This window comes from Rhipicephalus sanguineus, chromosome 4, assembly GCF_013339695.2.
Source record: "Rhipicephalus sanguineus isolate Rsan-2018 chromosome 4, BIME_Rsan_1.4, whole genome shotgun sequence".
NCBI classification, from domain to species: Eukaryota; Metazoa; Arthropoda; class Arachnida; order Ixodida; family Ixodidae; genus Rhipicephalus; species Rhipicephalus sanguineus.
Window position 1 is genome coordinate 48,368,887 of NC_051179.1, and position 23,159 is coordinate 48,392,045.

General features: G+C 47.8%; 2 protein-coding genes across 3 annotated transcripts in view; both read left to right on the forward strand.

Annotated features, from left to right (window-relative positions):
- The first annotated feature begins 88 nt into the window (after positions 1 to 88).
- Positions 89 to 6,616, forward strand: LOC119389932 (integrator complex subunit 1-like). The gene is given in 4 exon segments (XM_037657378.2): positions 89 to 1,628; positions 1,631 to 3,012; positions 3,014 to 5,458; positions 5,460 to 6,616. Coding segments are annotated over 4 exon segments (6,360 nt in total). The 5' UTR covers positions 89 to 247; the 3' UTR covers positions 6,612 to 6,616.
- A 1,034-nt stretch (positions 6,617 to 7,650) lies between these two features.
- LOC119389933 (uncharacterized) overlaps positions 7,651 to 23,159 on the forward strand; it is a 163,478-nt gene continuing 147,969 nt past the window's right edge. Inside the window, exon 1 of one of the 2 annotated variants that reach the window (XM_037657379.2) lies at positions 7,651 to 7,974. In XM_037657379.2, coding sequence (XP_037513307.1) covers positions 7,825 to 7,974 — 150 coding nt within the window. In that variant the 5' untranslated portion in view covers positions 7,651 to 7,824. The remainder of the gene's footprint in view (positions 7,975 to 23,159) is intronic. The other variant, XM_037657380.2, reaches the window with a different exon arrangement.

Here is a 23,159-nt window from a genome sequence, read left to right on the forward strand (position 1 = left end):
ATACGTATTTATTGTGCGCCGAGATAACAGATCTTCTCTGATACCTTTCAAATGCGAAACTGTTGCTCCCTGCTGTCCGCTCAAACGAGATAAGAAAGCTATGGCGTGGTATGGCGCCGGCGTTGGTGCTGTGAACTTAGAAATCGCGTTTGTCGTTAGATTGCTGTGTTGTCGCGTTTTCTGTGAACAAGAGAGATCCTGGGATGTAGCTACGTGAAGCGTGCGACCCGGACGTCTTCAGTGAAACATGGAACGCGAGAAAGGGAAGGGCTCTCAGAAGAGGGGCCCTAACAAAGTGAAAGCGTCGCTTTTCCCGTCGGGCGATTTCATCGCCCTCGGTTCGAAGCAGCGGTCAGCCCCCGATGTACCGGAACCGAAGCCACCGGTGAAGCAGTCGACGTTAAGCAGCACTAGTTCTAGTACGGAACGGAAGCGACCGGAAGCCGTCGGTGCCTCTTCGTCTTTGGTGCCTTCGAAGAAACCGAAGCTCGCCGCCACCGCAGCCCCGTCCTCTCTTGCCCGTTTGGGTCCCGGCGGCTCGCAGATCAAGCGTGAAACACCGTCGAACAAAAGTGAACAGTGGGATGTCATTGCCGTGGAGGTCGATCCGACAGATTTCCTGAGCCGTGTTCTGAAAGCGGAGGACGTTGGTGACGATGACAAGGTCGAATCACTCATGTGCGGCGCCGCTAAGACGCTCAAGAACATGCGGCCTAAACCCGACCCCATGCTTTACCTGACACTCATGTTCCTGGCGAAAACGCGGCCACGGATATTCGACTCCGAGGGCTCCGTCGAGGCATTCACGAGCCTCTTGAAGCGCGACGTCGCGGTGAACTTCAAGACTAAAGGCAACAACCTGATCTCCGTGCTAGCTTGTAACCTCCTCCTGGCCGCGTTTCAGGATAACGTCAGTTGGCCGGAGCAGTTTGTGAAAGTGTTTGTGGAGGACTCTTTGGGCGATCGGGTATGGGTCGATCACGACGAATGTAAAAACTACGTCGAGAACGTGCTCACGGCGTTTAACACGAGGCTGCCGCCAAAGAGCATGCTTGCTCCAGACCTGCTCTTCAAGCCGGATGCGTGTCCCAGCCCGCCTGCCCAGGCAGTCGATGATGACGACTCCCTGTCGAGCCTGCACCTTGATCTCAAGGAAAGTCCCGAAAACGTTGCCGTTGTGCCTCGCTTTGCCGGCTCCAAAACAAACATCGAGCATTACATACTTGAGGTAATCCACGAACAGCTCAATCGCCGCCAACCGATGGACATCTCGAAAAACTTGCTGCGGTTGTTAGTTTCCGCTTGCGGGATAAGTGAAGTGCGTTCGCTGGTTGCCCATCGTCTCGAGACTTGGCTTCAAAACCCTAAGCTGACTCGCCCAGCGCAGGACCTGCTGCTGACAGTGTGCATGAACTGCAACCAACACAACAAGCACGACGTCGAAGTGATCGGGTGCCTCATTCGCATTCGACTGAAGACGAAGCCCGTCGTGAATCACTTCATGCAGTGCGTGAAAGAACTCTTGGGTCAGCATGTTGACAATCTGAGTACTGTTTTGAAGCACTGCATCTACAACGAGCTGTCCAACTCGAGAAACCCGAATAACATGCAGCTCCTCTCGGTGATATTCAGCACTCGCCAGAAAAAGCAGCCCGGGTCTTGGCTGAAGTTTTCCAAGACCTGCTAATCAACAGAGATGACTACCTGCGATGCCTGCGCGCGTTGTTCAGAGAGATCATACGGTCCCTGCGGCACGATCTCAACTTTTCGGCATTCTGTCTCGGCCTCATGCAGGAACGAAAGGAGACGCAATTCCAAGAGCTGGAGCAACCACTCAGAGAACGCCTTTTTATGTCGATAACGGACCTGATTGTCAAGGCCATCTTTTTGGCAATCACACCAGCTGTGCGTGAAGCAGCGACGGCGCTTTTCAGAGGAGAAAAGAAAGACATCTCTCCTCTTCGTAATTACCAAATGCAGGTGGCCACGATCCAGCGAGACACTGTTTGGTGGTTGCACACGGTCGTTCCCAAGATGTTCAAGCCTGGTAGGAACGAATTTTTGCACTGCTTACACAAGGCTTTTTTCCTTGAGCAACTTGAGCACTACTGCAAAGATAACTGGCCTCCAGAAACTGACAGACATTTGATGTTGCGGCTGGCTTCGGATGTCCCCGCACTGGAGGACACACTCATTCGAATACTAATAATAGGGATGTCGAAGGAACACCCGCTCAACCCATCTGATGCATTGGAGCTTGTCGACCAACTAATCAGGAGAGCGGCGGCAATCTACAAGGAAGACTCGCATCCTGTGCTTGTAGTGGAGCGAACGGAACTCATCGAGATCATCTTCCACCTGTGCGCCTACCACCATCCCGAGAACATAACACTTCCAGCGGGCTACACGCCACCAAACCTTGCAATCGCAGACTACTACTGGAAGGCGTGGATCATGCTTCTTATTGTGGTAGCCCACAATCCTTCCACGTTCGGAGAAATGGCTTTTGCGAGCCATCCAACATTGCAGAGTTTGGTGGAAATGTGCATCACGAACCACTTTGTTTTTCCTCCGCCGACTCTGGCGGTAGGTGAAAAAGCCGACGAAATCAAAGCGCGAGAGATGCAGATCGCTCAGGTGGAGAAGCAGAAGATACTGGAGTTTGAAACGCACTTGGCAGCTGCATCGACGAAGGTCACCATCACCGAGAGTAACAGTCTTCTCCTGTCCAAGTTGATAACAATGGATCCTCAAGGAGTGACCAGAAGACCTCCGCCGCAGGTGTTGGACCAGCTGAAAGCTCTAAACGAAACTTTGAAGCTGGGGCACCTCCTGTGCAGAAGTAGGAAGCCTGATTTTCTTTTGGGGATTATCCAGAGACAAGGAACCTCGCACATGCCATGGCTCGCGGAGCTCGTGGAGTCGAGTGAGGGATCACTTGACCTTCTTCCTGTGCAGTGTCTTTGCGAGTTTCTCCTCGATGAGGAACTGGAGGGTAGCATAGGCGCAGCCGATCCCAGAGGACGAAAAACCAGAAAAGGGCAAGATGAAAACTCCGCAGAGTAAGAAGCGAAAGCAGCAGCAGTTGTTACAGCACTTACAGAAGTTGCTGAGAAACCCAGAGGGAGACGTCAATGCCACATGTGAGGTACTCGATTATTTTATGAGACGTCTCAGCACACAGAATCAAAATGCCCGCACCCTCGCGACTAAAGGTCTCATGCTTGTCCTCTGTCAGAACACTCAGGATTCTGAACCAAACAATCACGACTGGCTGCTGAAGGAAATACCTTCACTGCCTCACTTCAGTGTTGTGCGTCACGATATCAGCGCAACTCTGCGGCACGCATGTCAAGTCGAGAATGACCCTTTTGCAATTACGGCATACGTCAAATTCCTTGCAACGTATACGCCTGACGATAGTCTCTCTGAGCTGTCTCTCGACATAACTCAGCTAATTATTGACCGGCCAACCATTGTAAACTGTATCCTCTTGCAGGACACAGTTGGTTTGTACTACAAAGAACTGTTCCACTGCTCGCTGCTTGACATATTCACACGATACCTGCAAAATGCACGAAAACCTTCCAAAGATGTTTACTGGTATGAATGTCAGGACCACATCACACTGCAGTGGGACTCGGGAGAGACTGCAACTATGTATATACTGGTCGTTCACTCGATGATCATCTTGCTTACCTACGGACCTCCAGAGAGCGACCCGGATACATTCAATGCTCTGTTGGAAACGTGGTTTCCAGAAGGGGGAGACCCACCCCAGGCATTTTTGGTAGATACGTCCGAGGAAGCCCTTCTCTTGCCAGATTGGCTGAAGCTTCGTATGATCCGATCATCTGTGGATGTTCTTGTTGATGCTGCCTTGAAGGACTTGGAGCCAAACCAGCTTGTGCTTTTTATTCAGTCCTTTGGAATTCCAGTTCCAAGCATGAGCAAGCTTCTTTGCTGCTTGGACAGAGCCGTGGAGTATGACGAAGCAGCTGTTGTTCAGGCGGTTGTGGACAAGGCATACATGTCCCAACTTGTTGAAGTGCAGCACCAGAGGGGAGCGATCGGTGGCGAATGCTTTTATCGCCTTCTTGGTGAGAGTGATGTCACTGATGCATCGGCTGAAATGGACGACATTGAGCCGGTACCAACGTCAGTTATCCAGCATGCCCCACCGCGGCCGACAGAAGCTTCTCGCTTGGACTCTGTTCCAGTGGCTGTGGTTCAATTGTTTGGCCTGGATCCAATGAAAGGAAAACTGGGAAGCAAGCAGGAGCAAGAACTTTTTAGAGGTCTGCAAAAAGCTTTTTCGCACGATGTTCTTCGAAAGTGCCTTTTTGGAGGCGCTTTGGCAGAATTCATCCACACGTGCGAGCATATTCTTGAAAGTGACCAGAGAGAGGCATTTGTGAATGCCTTGTACCAGAAGTCATTCATATCATGTTCCCTCTTTAGATTAGCGATTGCAGCGCAACAAAGAGAAGCATCCAACTCTCCACTCACATTCAAGTTCCACTGGGTTTGCTCGAAAATCTTGGAGATGAGCAAAACGCAGTCGCCTCTCTCTGCCATCCTGACTCAGTACTGTACGTCGCATCTGTCTTCGAGGAACAAGGATCAGGCACCAAGGAGGCTAGCATCCGGTGACGCAAAATCTGCCAACATTGTGGAAGCTCTGACGTCAGTCGCGCGGAATGAATCCAAGCGTTTCGAAGAGGCACTCTGCGTGCTTGTCCAAAGAGCTATCAAGATGGGTGACAGTCAGCAGCTGATTCATGCGCTCTCAAAGATTCTTTGCGAAAACACCTTCGAGTCTGAAAAAGTGACCACGAGCTTCGTCATTGTGGACTGGCTGGAACACTTGGAACCAGAGTGCATCTCGTCTTGTCCGGAGCTCCAACACCAGCTTCTTTTCCACAACAGTACCAAAAACGAGCTCCTCAGAACCACGTTTCGGCCATACCTGCTGGCCTTGCTCATTCACAGGGCACACTGGTCCACGCTGCACACAGCCATAAACGAAATTCTTTCACAAGCGTCAACAAAGAAATACGACCCTTCGGCTGTCTTGGACTTCCTCCAAGCCTGTATGTTTATCCCGAAGATATGGCAAGGCCGTGACAAGAAGATCCCCAAGCACTACAGTCCTGAGAAGGTCCTAATATTTAGCCCAGATCAGGCTTGTGCCATGGCAGACTACATCATCAACGAGCACATTTCGGCAACTGCAGCTTCCGAAGATCACTCTGCTCGACAGGATGAAAACGGGACAAAGATTTCCACGCGCCTACCACTGTTGGAGCAAGGGTGCGCTGATAAGACTTTGATATCTGCTGTTGTCTCACACCTGCTGACCGCCGTCCAGAACGAACCTGCTCGCCGTGAAGCTGTGAAAGAAATGCTGATACAGCTGTACCTGTGCATTCCCAGCATTGTGTTTACATCAGACGCAGATAGCAGAAATGCTGAAGGATAAAGGGCCGCAGACGTACGGTCAGACGAGGGTCGACACTCTATCGCACACATTACTGCTGGCGTTGTCTATTGCTGACTACGACAAACAGTCATACTACAAGCTATCAGACCTTCATATAGCTATTAGGAAGCTGGCAGCGACTCATCCGGAGCTCATGCTGCGCCAGCTCCCAATGATGGCAAGCCTTCTTCACAGTCGCTCGGGCATGGGCACATTGGTATTTGGCACTCGAAATCACGCATCATTTTTCGTGCACATGTTGGGAACACTGGAGCTGCTTGCGCCGCGTCTGTTTCTTGACGTACGAGTGCCCACGGTGAATGATATATTTGACGTCTATGTCGATGCATTCCAGTGTCACATCCAATACATGCGCAATAACGAAAGGGAGCGCATAATGAGCCTGCTGAACAGGTTCTTGCTTTTGGTTCATCAGTATGTCTACCACAATCCCTCAGCAGCCAGGCAATGGGTTCAGAAACACCACGGTGCAATGCAGGATGTTGCAGGCATATTTCCAGACCTGTTGAGCCTGAAGACCCTTCTTGCTGGCACTTGCATCCTTAGAATGCATCCCGAGGGCAACGAGAATGCTCCGGAAGGTATCGGCTGTGAAGCAGGTCCGTCTTCAAGGGGGTTACTTCCGCGTCCGTATTCACATTCACCGGGATTTGGCAAAAGTGGCGGTGGCCGCGACCTGAGGAGCCTGCTTGACAAAGACGGCGTTGACCCAGAAGAAATACTGTCAGCTCTGAGAGACCTCGAGGCTGTTGCGTCCAGGAAGCCCGAAATCCTCGAGGCCTATCAAGATGAGCTGCAGTGCGTTCTGCTGACAAGCACAAACATATCGTGTTGCAGCTTGGCATTCAGGCTGCTGCTTCAAAGCATCAAGAACAATCCGAAAACTGCAGGGCAGTTTATTTCAGGCTACCTGCAATGTCTTGCCAGTGATCGCAGGGACTTAGTGCTGCTGGTGCTTGACCACCTTCCCGAGTTTGTGGTCCTTGCACAGGAGCATGGCAGCATGCTTTTGCAGAAGGCATTCCAAGTTGGAATCAGCACGAACGTGAACAGCGCTGTGCCCATAACTGACACGCTGCTTCTTCTGAATATGCAGTATGGGAACTGATAGTTTGACATCAACATGTAAAATTGCTCGAATTGATGTCTCTTGATGTATAATATGTCATTGTTTATGCTTTCGTTCCCTATGAGTAAACTCTCCGTCTTGTCTTTTCAGTGTCATTATTGTGTGCTGTTATGGTGAAGTCATTGCTAGTTTTCGTACAACGCTGATGTGGTATTTTGTCAGCTGAGGTATGGCTGAAAACCATCTCGCAACATGTTGCAATATAGGAAGATGCAGTTTGTTTCGATTGCCCAGTGAAAGTGGCTAATGCATTTATAAGCAATCTATGGATTACATTTCTTGAAGATTGGTAAAACTTGGAGGAAGGCAAAATTAAAAAACAGATATGAAGGGTCACATTTCGGCAATGAGAGGTGATGAACAGCTGAACACTAATGTAATTGCTAACATTTTGATGCTGGAAAACAAGAAGTGTTGACTGTACAATACAATGTGTCGTTATATATAACATAGTGTCTCATTGTATATAACAATGTCGATAGTAGTGCTGACATAATTGAAACACAGGCAGTAATTGAAGCAAGCATAAGTATGGGATGCTATAAAGTGATACAGTTTTAGCACAAGTAGTTGGTAGATGATCAGAAAAATCGATTGTAAATGATCTGTGTGGCAAAGCTAATTTTGATGTACTGCTGCAGAGGTGTGCACTGCTTTTGTTTATTGGGTTCTTTGGTATTTCTTAACCTGCTAAATCAGCACCTAGAAAATAAAAATGTTCGGCCTGTCTGTTTCAAAAGCTTGTACGGGGGACATAAAGCAGTAACCCCAATGTATGTAAGCCTTGTGTAACAATGTACGGGCACACTTAGAGGAACCACCATTATTTGTATTCAAGACCCGATAGCAAGTAATTATCAGGGGCATAGCCAGGTGGGGGGGGTTTGACCCCCCCCCAAAAATTTTTCGATTTTGCATGTGTATATATACACGCACACATACAAATGCACACACAAACAAAGGATGGTTGAACCCCCCCCCCCCAAAAAAAAAAAAAAATTCTGCCTATGCTTCTGCTAATCATGTTCAGCATTAAATTCGAAAATATATTCTTTTATTGGCATCATCAGTAGACATCCTTCAAGAGACATTCACACTGTGAAGGAGAAGAAATATTTCAGCTGTACCGGCATGAATATCGAAAAGGCGTTTTCCGTAATTGTGGGCTACCCTGTACGTCGTGACGAAAAGCATGAAAAACGTGGTGGTCTTGTGTTCATCAGTGTTCTTGAAGGAAGCAAGAGACGTTGGTTCGGTATTCCACCGTAGCCCGATCAGCGCAAGACCCAAGAAATGTCGAAGCGCGCGTACGCTTCAGCATGCCGTCGATTTTCATCTCGCGGTAAGTTCTGCCCTTGCTGTACTTTTTCTTCGCGCTACATTTGTGAAAATTTGTTGCCACGGCATACAGAGCACAAAATCATACTCGACATGTCCCAGCCCCGCCCCCACTTCAGATCAAGGAGGTGCCCCCCCCCCCCACCCCCCGAAAAAAATTTCTGCCTACGCCCCTGCCCACCACTATGTAGAACTGGCATAGGCACGCGCACGTGGGACCTAGTTGTTATCACGACCATATTGAAGCCACGTGATTGAAGTCGACGACACGGAAAGCCATCGCAACAAATATACGCGTTAGATCTCGAGAACACATTTTCTTTAAAGGGCCCCTCACCAGGCCACATAGCAAACTTTAGTTAGACGCTGGAAGTTGTTGTGTGCCGAATGAAGAGCAGTATGCCGCAAGAATTTTTCAAATCGGTTCATTACGAGCTGAGAAAAACAATAATTTGTAGCGGCGCGAAACCATGATGCGAGGAGGCGAGTTTCAAACCCTTGCCACTCGCCCCGTGTAGCCTTAGCAAGCCAAATCCCTTCCCTGCCCTCTTCCCTTGACACATACGCATGAACACGTCATGCGCATGCATGGTCACGTGCGCATGACGTGCCTGAGCCAGCTCGAGCACGCGAGCGGCGTTGCACGGCCGCTACATTTTTTTTTTTTTTAATGTAGCGGCCGTGGGCGTTTTGCCTGCCTGCTTCTGCGGGACGGGCATGAAAGTTGAGACATTTGTACGGGCACGAGAGTGGTGGTATCATGAGCCAGTGCCGCATTAACGTTTACTTGGACGCGGTAGAATAAACGAGCATAATGAGTGCTCGAACGCGCCAGAACATTACTTTCGTTTCCAGGGCTGGCGTCTGCTCGATGCGCTAACCGCGGGGACACGAACGCATGGGAAAGGGAGGCACATTAGCCCCGCATCTCGCTGCAATTCACGAAAAAAAAAGAAAAAGACGCACACATTCCCTTTGTGTGTCTCATTATTTCTCTCAAGTTTTATTAATCTATTCAAGCAACAAATTACACAAACTACACATGCCGTGTCAAATAATTATCGCAGTGTCACGTGCTACTGTTGGCGACGTCAGAGCACAGTCGTCTACGTAAAGGAGCGACGTCACAGCACTATCATCTACGTAGGGCCATTTTCTCATGTACGTCATCCCCTCATTCTCTAAAGCGCGAGCCCGGGAGAGGAAGGGCAAGCAGCGTTCACCTTGAAATTTGACCCATTTCCGCGGCGCGTAGCGTTCCAAATTTCGGCAGACGTGATCGTGAACGCCCATGTATGCATTGCGCTCGTTAGCTCAAAATTGTCAAACCTGGTGAGGGGCCCTTTAAAGGGACACTCAAGTGAAACAATAAATCAGTTTAAACAGATGAGCTATTTTTTTAGAACTTTATTGTCATTAATTCTGCCATAATAGGATAATTATTAGGAGAGGAAATGAAGAGCAATGGTCTATTTTTCAATTTCGCGCCAAAACTTCAGCACGTGAACGTCAGTGTGACGTCACAAATTTCAATTTTTTTTCGCGTATTTCGTGCACATTTGTTCAATGAAACTTTCTATGCTTATACTTTGGGCCCCTCAGAACACAATGTAAACAATTTTTACCCATAAACGAATGCGTCGACCCCAGCAAACGCCATCAAAGTCTATGACGTCACGACGAGCTGATGCGGGAACTTCACGGTGGCGTCGCATATATATATATATATATATATATATATATATATATATATATATATATATATATATATATATATATATTTTTTTTTTTTTTTTTTTCTTGCGTGATTTCTCGCTTACCAAGCGTCTTCTCGAGGCTAGAGTGCTTTCGGTATTGTGAAATTGTAATTTACTAATACAAGAAAACGCGTTTTTCTCTTTAGTTTCCCCTGAAAGCAAGTCTCTGTGTGTCTACCTTCTCGGTGAATGGAGAGACGTTGGTACAACAAAGGACATACACAGTCAAAATACAAATGTTGTTCGCTATTTATTTTCTGCGCTTTCTGTGCATTCGCGTGAACATAACTACGATGAAATGTAATCAATAATAATATCTGGTGTTTAACGTCCCAAAACCACGATATGATTATGAGAGACGCCGTGGTGGAGGGCTCCGGAAATTTCGACCTCCTGGGGTTCTTTAACGTGCACCTAAATCTGATGATGAAATGTAATCAGTTCGCGAAAAGAATAAAAATTTTCTCAAACATCACCTGCGAACTAAGGATTGAAAAAAAGAAAAGAAAAACAAAATAAGGAAGAGCAAGGGAAGTCGCCGAAGACGTGGTGATATCAACAGATTCGATCTATCTGCTCAGCTGAGCTTTCGTGACAGCTCAATACCGGCTCTTCGAGCGAGAGTAATGATCCTTGTTGGCGTTACGCCTCGGCACCCTCCGTGAAGATTACGGCCACAGCAGCAACGTCCTTGAGCTTATACTTTACTTGTATTATTTTCTTTCCCTCATTGCTGTTGGACCAATCTCAAGTCGCGAGGCTATCAGCACCCACGATTTCTTTATTCTGGCATACCGACTAACGCACGGTCTGCTTAGCCGCATCCTTTTTTTGTGTGTGTATATCTCTCTTTTTGGGTACGTTAGAAACAATGCACAAAATGAAAGGAAGAACGACAGAAAGAGAAAAAAAGGAAAGAATTAAGAGGGGAGGAAGAAAAAGATAGTTCATGTTCTTTGAACGTTCTTTTGTTTCTCTAATGAGCCAGAAACAGCGCGGCCGTCTCCGTATAGCCATTGTCGAAGGATAATTAAGCACAGCCGGCGCGTGGGCGACAATCTTTGGACAGAATATGATATCATAAACGTTTCCTAAGTGCGACAGGCATATAGGCGCTCATCGCTGGAAAATCCAGACTCTGGTCAGTTTTTTTTTCGTAGCGGCGTTTAGCGATCGATGCATTGAAAATTACCGCGCGCACAAATCTAGACTTGGAAAGAGAGTGACAGGAGCGGGAAGGCGGAAGATAATTGGTCGATTTAAGAAGTATCCGCATGGAAATCTACGTAGCTAAGACCTTAGACACATTGAAAAATAAGAAACAAAAGAAAGAATTCAGCCATTTCCACGCCGTAAAAAGCGTCGGAAAGCGAAGCTGTTAGCACGCGAATGTATGTGGTTGGCTAGCGAGATCACATGGTGTCGTAAATGTGCCGCTAGATTTGAAGTACGCGCGCTTACACCTGATTGGGCAGAGCGAGATCACGTGACGAGTGGGCTCAGGTAATGGCGTTTCAGCGAACGCCACGTGTCTCCTAGTGAGATCATGTGACCTGCCGGCTCGGGCAATGAAGTTTCTGCGAACGCCATCACGCAATTTGCCGCCGGCGCAGCCGGATTCCTGCCAAGTGTGCGCTCCCTGTTATCGACGTGACTCTCCTATGCGTCCAGGTGCCTTGCCTAGCTTGGTTTATTAGAATCAACGTAAGTCTCTAATTAATGTAATTAATGAGAGTAGGAATTGCTTTGCCTTGGTTTATTAGAACTAATGTAAGTCTCTAATTGGTGTAATTGGTGAAAGTGCGAATTCCTTTCCCGGTATTTGTACCGACAGTCATCATCATCATTTCGTTTTAATTATTTCTGACGTCTACTACTACTACTACTACTACTACTACTACTACTACTACTACTACTACTAGTAGTAGTAGTACTACTACTACTACTACTACTACTACTACTACTACTACTACTACTACTACTACTACGACGACGACGACGACGGCGGCGGCGGCGGCGGCGGCGCCACAGGGTAGACTAAGCTTCGCTGTAAAAACAACTCGAGCCGCAAAGAAAACCCATGTGACATGGTGTACTAGTTTCGTGCAACTCTTTAGCCATTGCTGATCGATAAAGATGGCGCGTGAATTTTCCCGTTTCATCAACATCACTTGACGCCAGGGGCATAGCCAGAGATTTTTTTCGGGGGGGGGGGGGGGGGGGAGGGGGTTCAGCCATGCTTTATGCATGTTCGTGCGTGCGTTGGTATGTGTGCGTGTATATATGCGCAAGCAAAATTCAAAAATTTCGGGGGGGGGTTGAACCCCCCCCCCCTGGCCACGCCCCTGCTTGACACGCTCGACTGATGAAGGCCCAAGATTTCCACTTGAAGCGACGTATCGAATCTTGGAAGAAACAGACATCAATTCAAGTTGGATGGCTCCTCAATGGCACCTCGAATAACGCTCAAGCAGGTTCGCAGCAAGGGGAAAGGCGGGGAATTCGCATTCACAAATTTGCATGTGTGAATCCGAATAACCCATGTACTGTTCCAAGTGAAAAGACCGTTGAGCCAACAACCAGACAAACTCATCAGGTCCGGCTTCAGCTGCGATGGCGATTTATATATATCGCTTCGCAAAACCCTGGACGACGAGCGACGCATACTCGCCATCAATGACCGGCGCGCTTGCGAAACTCCGCATGCCTAACTATACTTTCCGTACACTGTATGCTGTGGACGTTGTGACCCTCTGCAGGTACAGCCTCCAGCCTCGTCGTTTGCGTGTAGCTTTTGCCTGCCTCATTTGCACCGCTCACGTGCGTACCCCCTGGGTGCCATAATTATACCGCGGATCATTACTTCCAAGCTAGAATAAAAGCCATTCTCACTATATATCTATATATAGGCGAGCAACATGCTTGCATTCATCCTTGTGTGCTGTGTATTGACCTCCGCTTGCATCGCTCTTGATGGCGGGCGGGCGTTATGATTCGGTTCTGCTGTATAAAAATATTTTTGAGGCAGAAAAGCTACATTTGGGAACTGTCATTGCAGCGGTCATTGAGTATCACTTATCCGGGATTATGGGAGCAATGCATGGAAAACTTTAATATTGCAAAGGAATTTTTCAGGTGATGGTGGAGCCCTCAGTCAGGGACCTTGTGGCCTTCGCCATCTTGCCAGCTCTGTCGATCAGCTTGAGCTACTTCGAGCAGGACAGCGCAGCCTCCCACTGCTCCGGTGTTGGTGTATTGTTTCTTGGCACCACCTTTGAGTGTTGGCAGGTCCATGTAACGTGATAAAGCGTTGGGTGTTCCCCGCATAGCAGGCATTCCTTGTCGTATGTAGCCGGATAGATTATACTGCTAAGCGCTTTGAACCATCGCCATTTGCATGTCTGCCCGCTAGCAAGGCAGCTAGGCGCAGATACTCGGAGCGCGTGACTCCCGTGACGTCCATTACATTATCTTTAGGATCGGCCCCTTCCTAGTCGGCGAGCTGACTATATAGTGTGAGGCCGATCTTTAAGATAGTGCAGCACTGAACGGCACTTATATGGTGGAGACACAGAGCAAGCAGGCGCACGAGACCACAAACTTGGGAAAGGAGGCATACGGAGGTTTGCTTTATTAAAGGGGTCATGAAGCCACCCCTCGGGCTTGGTGAAAGAACACATTCTGCGAATAGCAGGCACTGCCGCGAACAGTTCAGCCAAATATTGCAGTCGTGCGCGGCACGTAGAGTTTACAAGCGCAGCGCGACGTTGCCTCAAGCTTTCTCTCACCATTCAGAGGCTCGCTCCTCACTCGCTTCGGAGCTGCCGGCGCCTGTTCTCTGATGTCAGTGAACAGAATGCTGCTATTGGTTGATAGCTGACATAAATCAGGAGCGGCGTTTGTGTCAGTTGCGCTTTTCTTGCCACGGGGTGTCGAAATTCACGTAGCAACACTAGCGCCCAAGGGAATCTCATGCCGGGGATAGAACGCGCGCTCAAGGTCCTGACGCGCGCTGACGGAGCTGTTCCTGTGTCTTTCCTCCCCGTCTAGTTTCTAGCGCGCTCGTCGGGACGAGAGAAGAAAGTGCCTAAAGCGTGCGAGAAATCCCTGTAACCCCACTCGCTCTTGATGGATTCTTAAATTTTTTACGGCAATCGATTCGTGAGGCAGTAAACTTTGATACTGAGGCCATTCGATGATTAGCTGGAAAAGTGGTTCAGGACCTCTTCAAAAATATAAAAAGCACCCTTCACTGATCTTAAACGATAGGTAAATAATATGCGCATTTCGTTTATAGCTCTTTTAAACCACGAAGGCTCGACCGCCTACTGGCACCGGATTTTACATCTCGACCGTGAATGCTGTAGCGACGACGTATCTGCAAAGTATAAAAAAATGAACAACATTTACAAATCTTGAAACCTGAATGAAGAATCAGAGTCCCAACGTCAAGATAAATTTTAATTCCGCGAAAAACGACAGAAACTAGTTTCTTCCGTCGTATACACGTTGGTAAAGGACTGTTACCCATGGATCAAATCAGACCAAAAAAATGTGCCCTGCGAATTCGTGGGATAAGCCTGGACACCGCCTAGGCTTCGGCCAAGGATTGCTGGCCCTTGGCGGTTTCCTCGGCTCGCTGGACGGTCCAGAGTTGTAGACGAAAAAAAAAAAAAAAAAAGAGGAGAAAGCGTCACGTGACAATCGTGAAGCTGTAGTCGTAAAATATTTAAGGAGGGATGACCTAGTCACGGGATAGGCAAGAGCTCCTAGCTCCTATTGGTCGGCTCGCTTTGGTTGCGTCTGCTGCGGTCGCTGCGGGGGCCTAATCCTACCCAGGATGCACCGCGCACCGGGCCCCGTAGAGCGGGAGCAGGCAGGTATTCCTGCCTTTTGTAAGTATCTCCTTCTTAATATGTAACGAGTATTGCCATTAATGACTTGATTAATGGGCAAATCGGGAAGGAGCACACGACACAAGAAGAGGTACTTACCACAGAGCAACAATAGACCTTTTTCAAGCACACGAGCGCCACCAACGGGCGCGCAAGCGGTCACGGGAAATGTCTGTACGCCGCAGCAGCCGCCTCGATGAGCGCGCGGGCCTCGCGCTGTAGCTTTCCGCTTGCGCCGTGCCAGGACTTCTTAGACACAGTGAATTTGGCAATGTGCAACATGTTACTGCGCAATTCAATCACGAACTTCAGTATTTAGCTGCGACGGCCTCTCGACGATTTCTGTCTGTCCCACTGTTGGACTAGTTGAGCGGCTCAGAAGCGTCACTTCTCTCTCTCTCTCTCTTTTTAAAGACGATAGTCTTTCTTGGGGAACTTAAACGCAGAAATTTTGGTCTGTCTTTCTGTCTGTCTTTCTGTTTGTCGGCACGTCCCTCGATTCAGCCACTCGGCCAAAGTTGAACCACTTGCCCCAGGGCCAGCCATCGTGAACGGTTGACGAGGTTCATACTTGTGTACATTGTTGATCAAAAAGCAAACATTACGCATATCTGAGGCGCAACATCACTAGGTAAGTATTCGGCGGTGTGTTCCTTTAACAGAAAATACATAGATACGCAATTTTAAAGACCTTGATGGTATGCCTTTAACGTTGAGACAGTAACGCGTTTATTAAAAGATTGCCACAGCTGAAGCGATCAGCGGTCCAAGCCGAGCAAGCGCGAGCGCCAACAACAACCGTCTTCGTCGTCTTCTTTCGCAGGCGTTCTTGTCTGCGCCCTACCATGTTACAAATCACTCCCCCGCGGAAAAGGAGCCATCCTGGCGACCCAAGGAACAGGTACAACTGGTGGGTCATAATGCGGCTTCAGTCGATCGACGTGAACAGTCTCGCGGCCGCGACGACGGCGGTCCGTAGATGATTGAACAGGCTCAATCATATAGTTAACTGGGGATGCTTGACGTAGGGCGCGGTAGGGGCCTTCGTACTTAGGCAGTAGCTTTGTGGAAAGGCCAGGAGCGGAGGAGGGAACGCGAAGCCACACCAACGTTCCAGGCGAATACGACTGAGGCAGGTTTTCGTCGTGACGGTCCTTCTGGCCCTACTCGCCCTGCAATGTTACAACCCTAGTTTCTTAAGGTGCTCTGAAAATGCGACTGCGCTGAAACTTGTCTTCCTCCGTGCCCTCTGCACAAGCTCATGTTGTGTTTCGGTTCAGTATTGCATTGTACGAATGACAGGGGGCGCCGCTCTGGCATTCCTGTTTTACCCAGGCGACGTGTAAGTAAGAGAGTTTGTGGAGAGTACTCGTTGAGTGCGGACGTTTCTTCTCCTTCGGCGCATCGCGCCAAACAGTGTGTTCAGGCTGGCCGGCGTCCCCAGCGGTCGCGTTGGTCACCGCCGGTCTTCGCCTGCCGCTGCGCCGGGACTACCAGCCCGCAACACAGCATTCGTGTTTCCCGACGTATTGCCAGATGGCGTCCATATCTCACGCAGCGCCTCTTCTATCGTCTTTAGACGACATTTGCAGCGAAGCACGCAGATACGCGGCCAATTTTTTTTTTTTGGCGCCAGTGCGCCTTGCGGCATAAATGAAAAAAAAAAAAAAATACAACTCAGTTGCCTATGAAGTGCAGGAGCGGTCTATGATTCGCGGATGCATTTCGAATCAACGTCCATCAACGCTGTCGACGAACACAGCGTGAGGTTCTGACATTTTAAAGAGTACACTAGAAAGTGTAGTCGGCATTTGGGGAAATAAGACACATTCATTGCATCGCTCGCACCATATATGTAAAGAACGATAAGTGCTTACTAACCTTCGTTTGTGCTATAATTACTGATTGGAATAATACTTATAGCGAAAAAAGAAAGGAGCAGTACAAGGAAGGAAATTCACAAACCAGCGCTCACACACAACTGAAAGTTTATTGCACGCGTGAAAAAAAAACATATATAAACAAAAATGGGAGCGCGTCGCGCGTGTCATAAAGAGGCACAAAAAGTCAAATAATCAAGGCGCGTGCTTACAGTCGATTAATAAAGTTGAATTCTTTGTCTTGTAACGACTGAGAAGGTTGACTGACACAAAGTACATGTCGTTATTTGTGACATGATATGCCTCCGAAATTTCTCGCGTTGTCTGATTAGGTTGATGGTACAAAATTACTGTGCTTTCGAAGATGGGATTACATTTTCATGACTGACATAGCGATGCGAGATGAGACGGCTCCATTCAATGAATTTCGATGCTCGCTGAGGCGCGTATTAATACATCGACCAGTCTGGCCGATGTACATGTGGACACAAGAAATAGAAATTTGCGGTTAACTCCTACACAATTTACAAAACAATTGGCATGCCTCTGACCGCATTTTTCTTTGCCCACCGCAGACCCCTGCGACTTTAATGCGACTAAGCTTATTTGGAGCGGCAAACAGAACCTTCACCCCCACATCGCTTCCCTACGTTCTTCAGGCCATGCGACTTCTTATATATATATGTGGAATAACTGCAATATTTCTAGTTTCTTCATTATTTACGGATGGAGGACGTCCGTGTTAATCTTTCTTTGCCATGCGAACAGATTTTCGCAAACCGATACAACGATACGCAGGATATCCCACCTCTTTGATCACTTTGCAGCTGGAAACTACTGCTCATCTTATGTGTATGCCGTGCGTAATCATTACATAACAATTCCTCGTTTAACAATATTCGAATGCGCCGACGCGAAATTAAACACCGATTTCGCTGAACGCGGGCTATACTGCCCGCAAACATGCTCCGCAGCGAAACTTAAAAGCATGTATCAAGAAACTGCAAATTATCAGAGCAAGGCATCTCGCAAGTGAATTCTAGTCCCATCCCTTTTTCTTTAAACACGTTTAGAATGTGCTCACTTCTTTGTACAGCGCGTGACTTGTCAATTAAGGTCAAATAATCATCTGTATACCTGAACACTGTGACACCGCTCTACAGTTTGGTTAAAACCGATCACGAGCCGCTATGACATTAAATGCCATAGCAGCTTGTGAACAAGTAATCATTGAATAAATACGAATTCGGTGTTCCAGCTCACATCGCTCAAGAAAGCACGTTTTGACTGCATGTATCGGCACGTACGTGATAACTCGCATGCCGCTTAACTGCTACTTCCGGTATACATCCGCTAGGTAATACCTACACTGACTGCATCATTCCTTTCGCATTTCATGCGTAGAGATACATGCAGGTGCGTTCAGACATGTGTAGTATTTAGGATTTAATAATAGACAACCAGCGGCGACGCGTCTTTTTTTTTTTTTTTTTTCGTTTGGTACTCCCACGGCGCCGACGAGCAGCGAGCGACGAAACAGCCGGCGGGCTCGCCGTACACACTTTTCCCATAGTGCTTCGCGCACCCGCGGGGGGTTCTGGGATTGCTTGAAAAAGGTCTATTGGTTTTTTGTATAAGAGCTACCATTACCGATTACTAATAAAGAACTACCTACCATAGAAGAGGTGCAATGATCAAAGAAGCACTAATAACTACAACTACTCACGGAAACTCCGCGAATGCAGCTGCATGGTTCTTGGGCATTTCGTTCTATACATTAAAGAAAGAAAGTACAGTTACTAGGGTGATTGTTCCTTACTGGCAGCGCTCGTAAGAAACCGTTCAGCGACGTGCGATGAAAATCTCCGCTCAATAAGCTTCAGCTAGTTTCGCAGCCACTCTGCTAACGTAACGAGAATAGTTAAAGCATGAATTTATCTCTCGTTTTATTATCATTACTTTTTTCGCATTCATGCTGCTGTTTTCTCCTTGTCTTGCCTTCTATATAAATATTCGTGTCTACTTGAGCGTTTATTGATGGTAAACTTTCTTGACGCTGCTTTTCTTTTTCTGTTAAGAACGTTCGTGCACGCCTGTTAGTGGTACGAATCGCTCTGAGACCAGGTTCGTCCCCTCGTTTTATTCTCTCCTTCGTGTGACATGTACGAATAATCGTCCGTATTGATTTTTCGCGTCCGTTCTTGGAACTGCAGCGACGTACTACAAGGCAGCAAGCCGCGATTCTCGAATTGCCGTGTAAGCATCGCGTTCTATACGCAAGGTTGGACGGCAACAATGCATGTTCCCGATGCCATTTACGTAATTTTATTTTATTTATTTATTCCCTCTTACGTCGCGGGTTCTATACCGTTCTGCCTTTTTTCGTCTTCACGATTAGCTTCGCCAATACCCGGGCGGCCCCTTTTATTATATCGTTACGGATGAAAGATAGCGTCTGCTTTTATAATTTCCATTCTCGGGCCAGCTAATGAGGCGAACTGCCATTTATAGGGGTAGACGAAGACTACCTGCCGAAGCCGAGTCAACATTTGTTCTTCGATATTGACTTGGCTACGTGAAATAAATTATCGCCACACTGACAGGTCTCTCACTAGGTCACGAATGAGGCGAACGCGCATTGCGAGGGGTAGACGAAGAGTAATTGCCGAAGCTAAGTAAACATTTGTTCTTCGATATTGACTTTGCTATATTTGAAATAAATGACTGCGACACCCACAGATCTCTCATTAGGTCGGAGATTTTCTTTTTCGGCTTCCATAGTGACCGTTTATATATGGGATGTCTCAAAATGCGATACCCATGGCAGAGGTCTTTATAAAGCAACGTAAAATATGGAATAGGGTATGCCAGTTGTGGTGAAATCGTGCAAGGTAGAATTAGGTTCACGAAAAGGAAAATAAATTGTCACGCACACATGTGACACACAGCATGAACCTAGCGTGCAGACTCGTATAAGAGCCGCACTCTCTCTCTCTCTCTCTCTGTTCTTTTTCTTTTTTGGTTTTCGTGGCTTTGATGAAAAGCGGTTCCTATACAGGGTCTAGCAATTTAGTATAATTTTTTTCCTGACTGCGAGTACGCAATCTTCCAACTGCTCGCCGTTATCCCTCGCCATTAAAGTAAACGCTGTCCTTCATTCATTCATTCGTTCATGCACGCAAGCGTTTTCGCTGTCGCCGCCACTGCTTAGTATATAAGCTCGGTTTGCCTGTTCATTCCTCTGTTCAGCCACCTTCCGTCAAATCCAGGGTATTGGAGATCGATGTTGTTTTGAATTTGTTCACGCTTACTTGGAATCATTTCGTAGTTTCGAAGTTGAAATTCTTTTTTTTTTTCTGTATAACAGCCGACTACGTGCAGTATATTTTGAATGCCTTTATCGCGCCGTCTCGAAGCTTTCTTTCAAGATGGCGGGAGAATAACATTTTTCTTTTGTTATTTTTTTAGACGGCAGTTAAAAAGTGTAATTACCATTCAAATCGCGAACAGCGTGATCGATATCATCGCTATTCATTTTCTTTTTATTTCATGACGCAGCACATGCTGCAAACAGTCGGAGTTGAGCGCGACAGCGGTTCGTGTTTGTGCGCTGTGGTTTGCTGCGCATGCATGCACTCCGCGCGCATGCGCCGGGGCTCGACTGTTCCACTAGTTGCCGCGAAGGCAGCGCCGCTTCTCTGCGTGCAACTCCTTTTACCCCGAAAGCAGCACAGAATAAAGCGGTGATGGACAATACACATACTTATAATTTTGAGCACTAATTATGGTGTGCGAAAAATTATCAGGCTACGTACAGCAAACCGAACGAATCCATAGTGCAGTATCAAGGCTCTTCCGATAGGCTGTGTAACATATCGTTTTTTGGTGACATTTAAATGCAATATAAAGATATCATCATCAGCGCCCACTACGCCCACTGCAGGGCAAAGGCCTCTCCCATGTTCCGCCAGTCAAGCCGGTCCTGTGCTTTCTGCTGCCACGTTATACCCGCAATCTCATCTGCCCACCTTTCTGCCTCGCCCTCGCGCGTTTGCCTTCTCTTGGAATCCAGTAAATTACTCTCAGTGACCAGCGGTTATCTTGCCTATGCGCTACATGCCCCGCCCATGTCCATTTCTTCTTCTTGATTTCGACTAAGATGTCCTTAACAACCGTTTGTTCCCGGGCCCACTCTGCTCTCTTCTTCCCGAGTGCAGGGTAGCAAACTGAACGTTCGTCTGGTTAACCTATATAACTGCCCTTCCTCTTCTCGCTTTCTCTCTCTCTCTCTCTCTGCTCTCTTCTTGTCCTTTAAGGGCAAAAAAAATGCCCCCACCTCCCCGAAGGGAATCGTGAGGAAATGCGAATCCATTTCTTGCGCCGAGAGTACACGGCGTAGTAATTTTAATGGCGTAAATTAATGACGAGACGAGGATTTGTACCGTAACCATTTATTTACACATTCATCAGCACCTGTTTGTGTTGTCATTGTACCTGACGGGGATAATCTCAGCCTTGTGGTCGCCGTTGGCGTTTCACAGCGGCGTCTCGAGCACACATTTCCAGATGTTCTTGAGAGGCGCCCAGCCAGCGAACGGTCGAGAGTGAGGCGCGAGCGGACGGGAGAGTGGGGCGCAGGGAGGAGAGAGCGCGAACGGCGAGAGAAGGAGCGGCGAAGCACTGCACCTACCCTCTCCTACACTCTCTCGCACCACATGCCCCGGTTGCTAGGGGCGAGGATAAGCGCGCGCGCCCGCAGCTGTTGCTATGGGAGAGGGAGTGAGAGCGGAGAGATAACACCTGCCGGCGCGCGGACAACGCCGGATGCCTTACATAGCCCGACTAAGAAATGCATTCGTATTTAATACAATAACACAACACGAGATTTTCATTGCTCGCTGCGTCGTCCTCAGTGCCGGGGCCGGACAATACCCCACCAGACTAAAAAAAAAAAAAAAGAAAAACACTTTTCATAATCCGCAAGTGTGCTTCCCCGCGCTGCATATTAGCCCAACTAATGGCGGCACCCACCTGTCATGTTTTAAGGGAAGAGGAGGTCATTGTAGTACTTGCGCGAAAACAAACGGGGACGAAGAAAGGAGACACACGGACTAGCGCCCCGTTTGTTTTCGCGCAAGTACTACAATGAATTCGTTCCAACTAGGCCGGCTAGCAGTTTTGCCTAAGAGGAGGTCCTAGTTCCTAGTTGCACGTCCTGGGGCTTATCTCTTAGGCATGTTTATATCGAGAGGGCGGAGTCTAAATTTTCCGCGTCATAGCGCAGGCAAACTGCGCTTGAACACGCGGTTTTCAGAAGCGACTAGCCGTCGTTAATTGGGCTAACTGCATCGCAGAAAAGGTAGCTTTACAATTATGAAAAGGGTCTACAAAGAGGCCTGGGGTGAGACCTCAACGGGGACCACAGCCGGTAATGCCCTCCCTCACCAGAGAACGATTGGCCACTCTGATGCAGTATTTTGCCACTACCTCCCACATGAATACACCAATGTAAAGATGTAACCCTACTCTAATCGCGAAAAGGATGTTTGAATATCTCACTATAATTCACGTTATTTTAATTTCTACAAGGATCTCATCACACATTCTGGCCAGTTGTCGGTCGCTATAAAAAGAAAAAGAAAGAAGGAAAAGGACAACCGGATACAGATAAGGATGACGTACAACTTCCAGGTCCTGATGAAGGGAGCACATAAACTGCACCCATCAAATAGAATACCTCATAGGCACACGTGCGGATACTGCGGACAACTAAACAAACGCGAAACATTGTCGTAAGTAGGACGATTGTGCAGCAGTGCCACGCACCCCGAGAATTACCAACAAATTGAATGTAGTCCCACATGGCTGACGAACTGATAACGCGGTCAGAATTCGGATTTGCGAAACGAAGCAACGAAATTGTAGGAAGCTCCTATTTCCTTCCGACATAAAAATGCTATCGGCATAATCATGCGCGGCTAATTTCCCAGGGCGTCCAATAGTATCAAATAGGAACAATTCCGTCCTTTGTGCGAGACACCCAACTTTTCACGGGAAGCGTGTCAGCAGTTTAAAGAACAAAATATTTTATCGTTGGTGTGATGGGCATTCACTTGCCTCATCAGACGGAATATCACAGTTGACATTAAAATAAAAAACTCACGGGGTCCCTTATGCGTACGCTTAAGACGACTGGAAGGCGAAAGCCATATTTTTTTTTTCTCAGTCGATGTACCGATCCTACCCGGCCACCCTCTGGAAGCTTTGTGCACCTAGCGTGGTTTCGTACTGCCCCAAGGATCGGAGGCACCTCACCTGGCTTCGCACTGCCTCCGTGATCGGCCCATTGCTGACCAAGCTACAATGTGATGTGACGACGTCATCACGTGACGTCATAATGACGTCATAATGACTTCACATATTTAGCGATATGTGACATTAGGATGACGTCATATTGTGACGTCATCGTGCGATGATGATTTTTTGCATACCGGACCCTGTCAGTTTTTGTCGATTGCTGCCTCCTACATTACCCACTTCTCTAACGCTTGCCGCTTATCGCCAGATCCTTCCCCGTTTTGTATACTGCTCGCTTTTTTGCAACATTATTTCCACGAAACCCGAAAGCACAGCACTAATCTTTTCAGTTTCTTAATC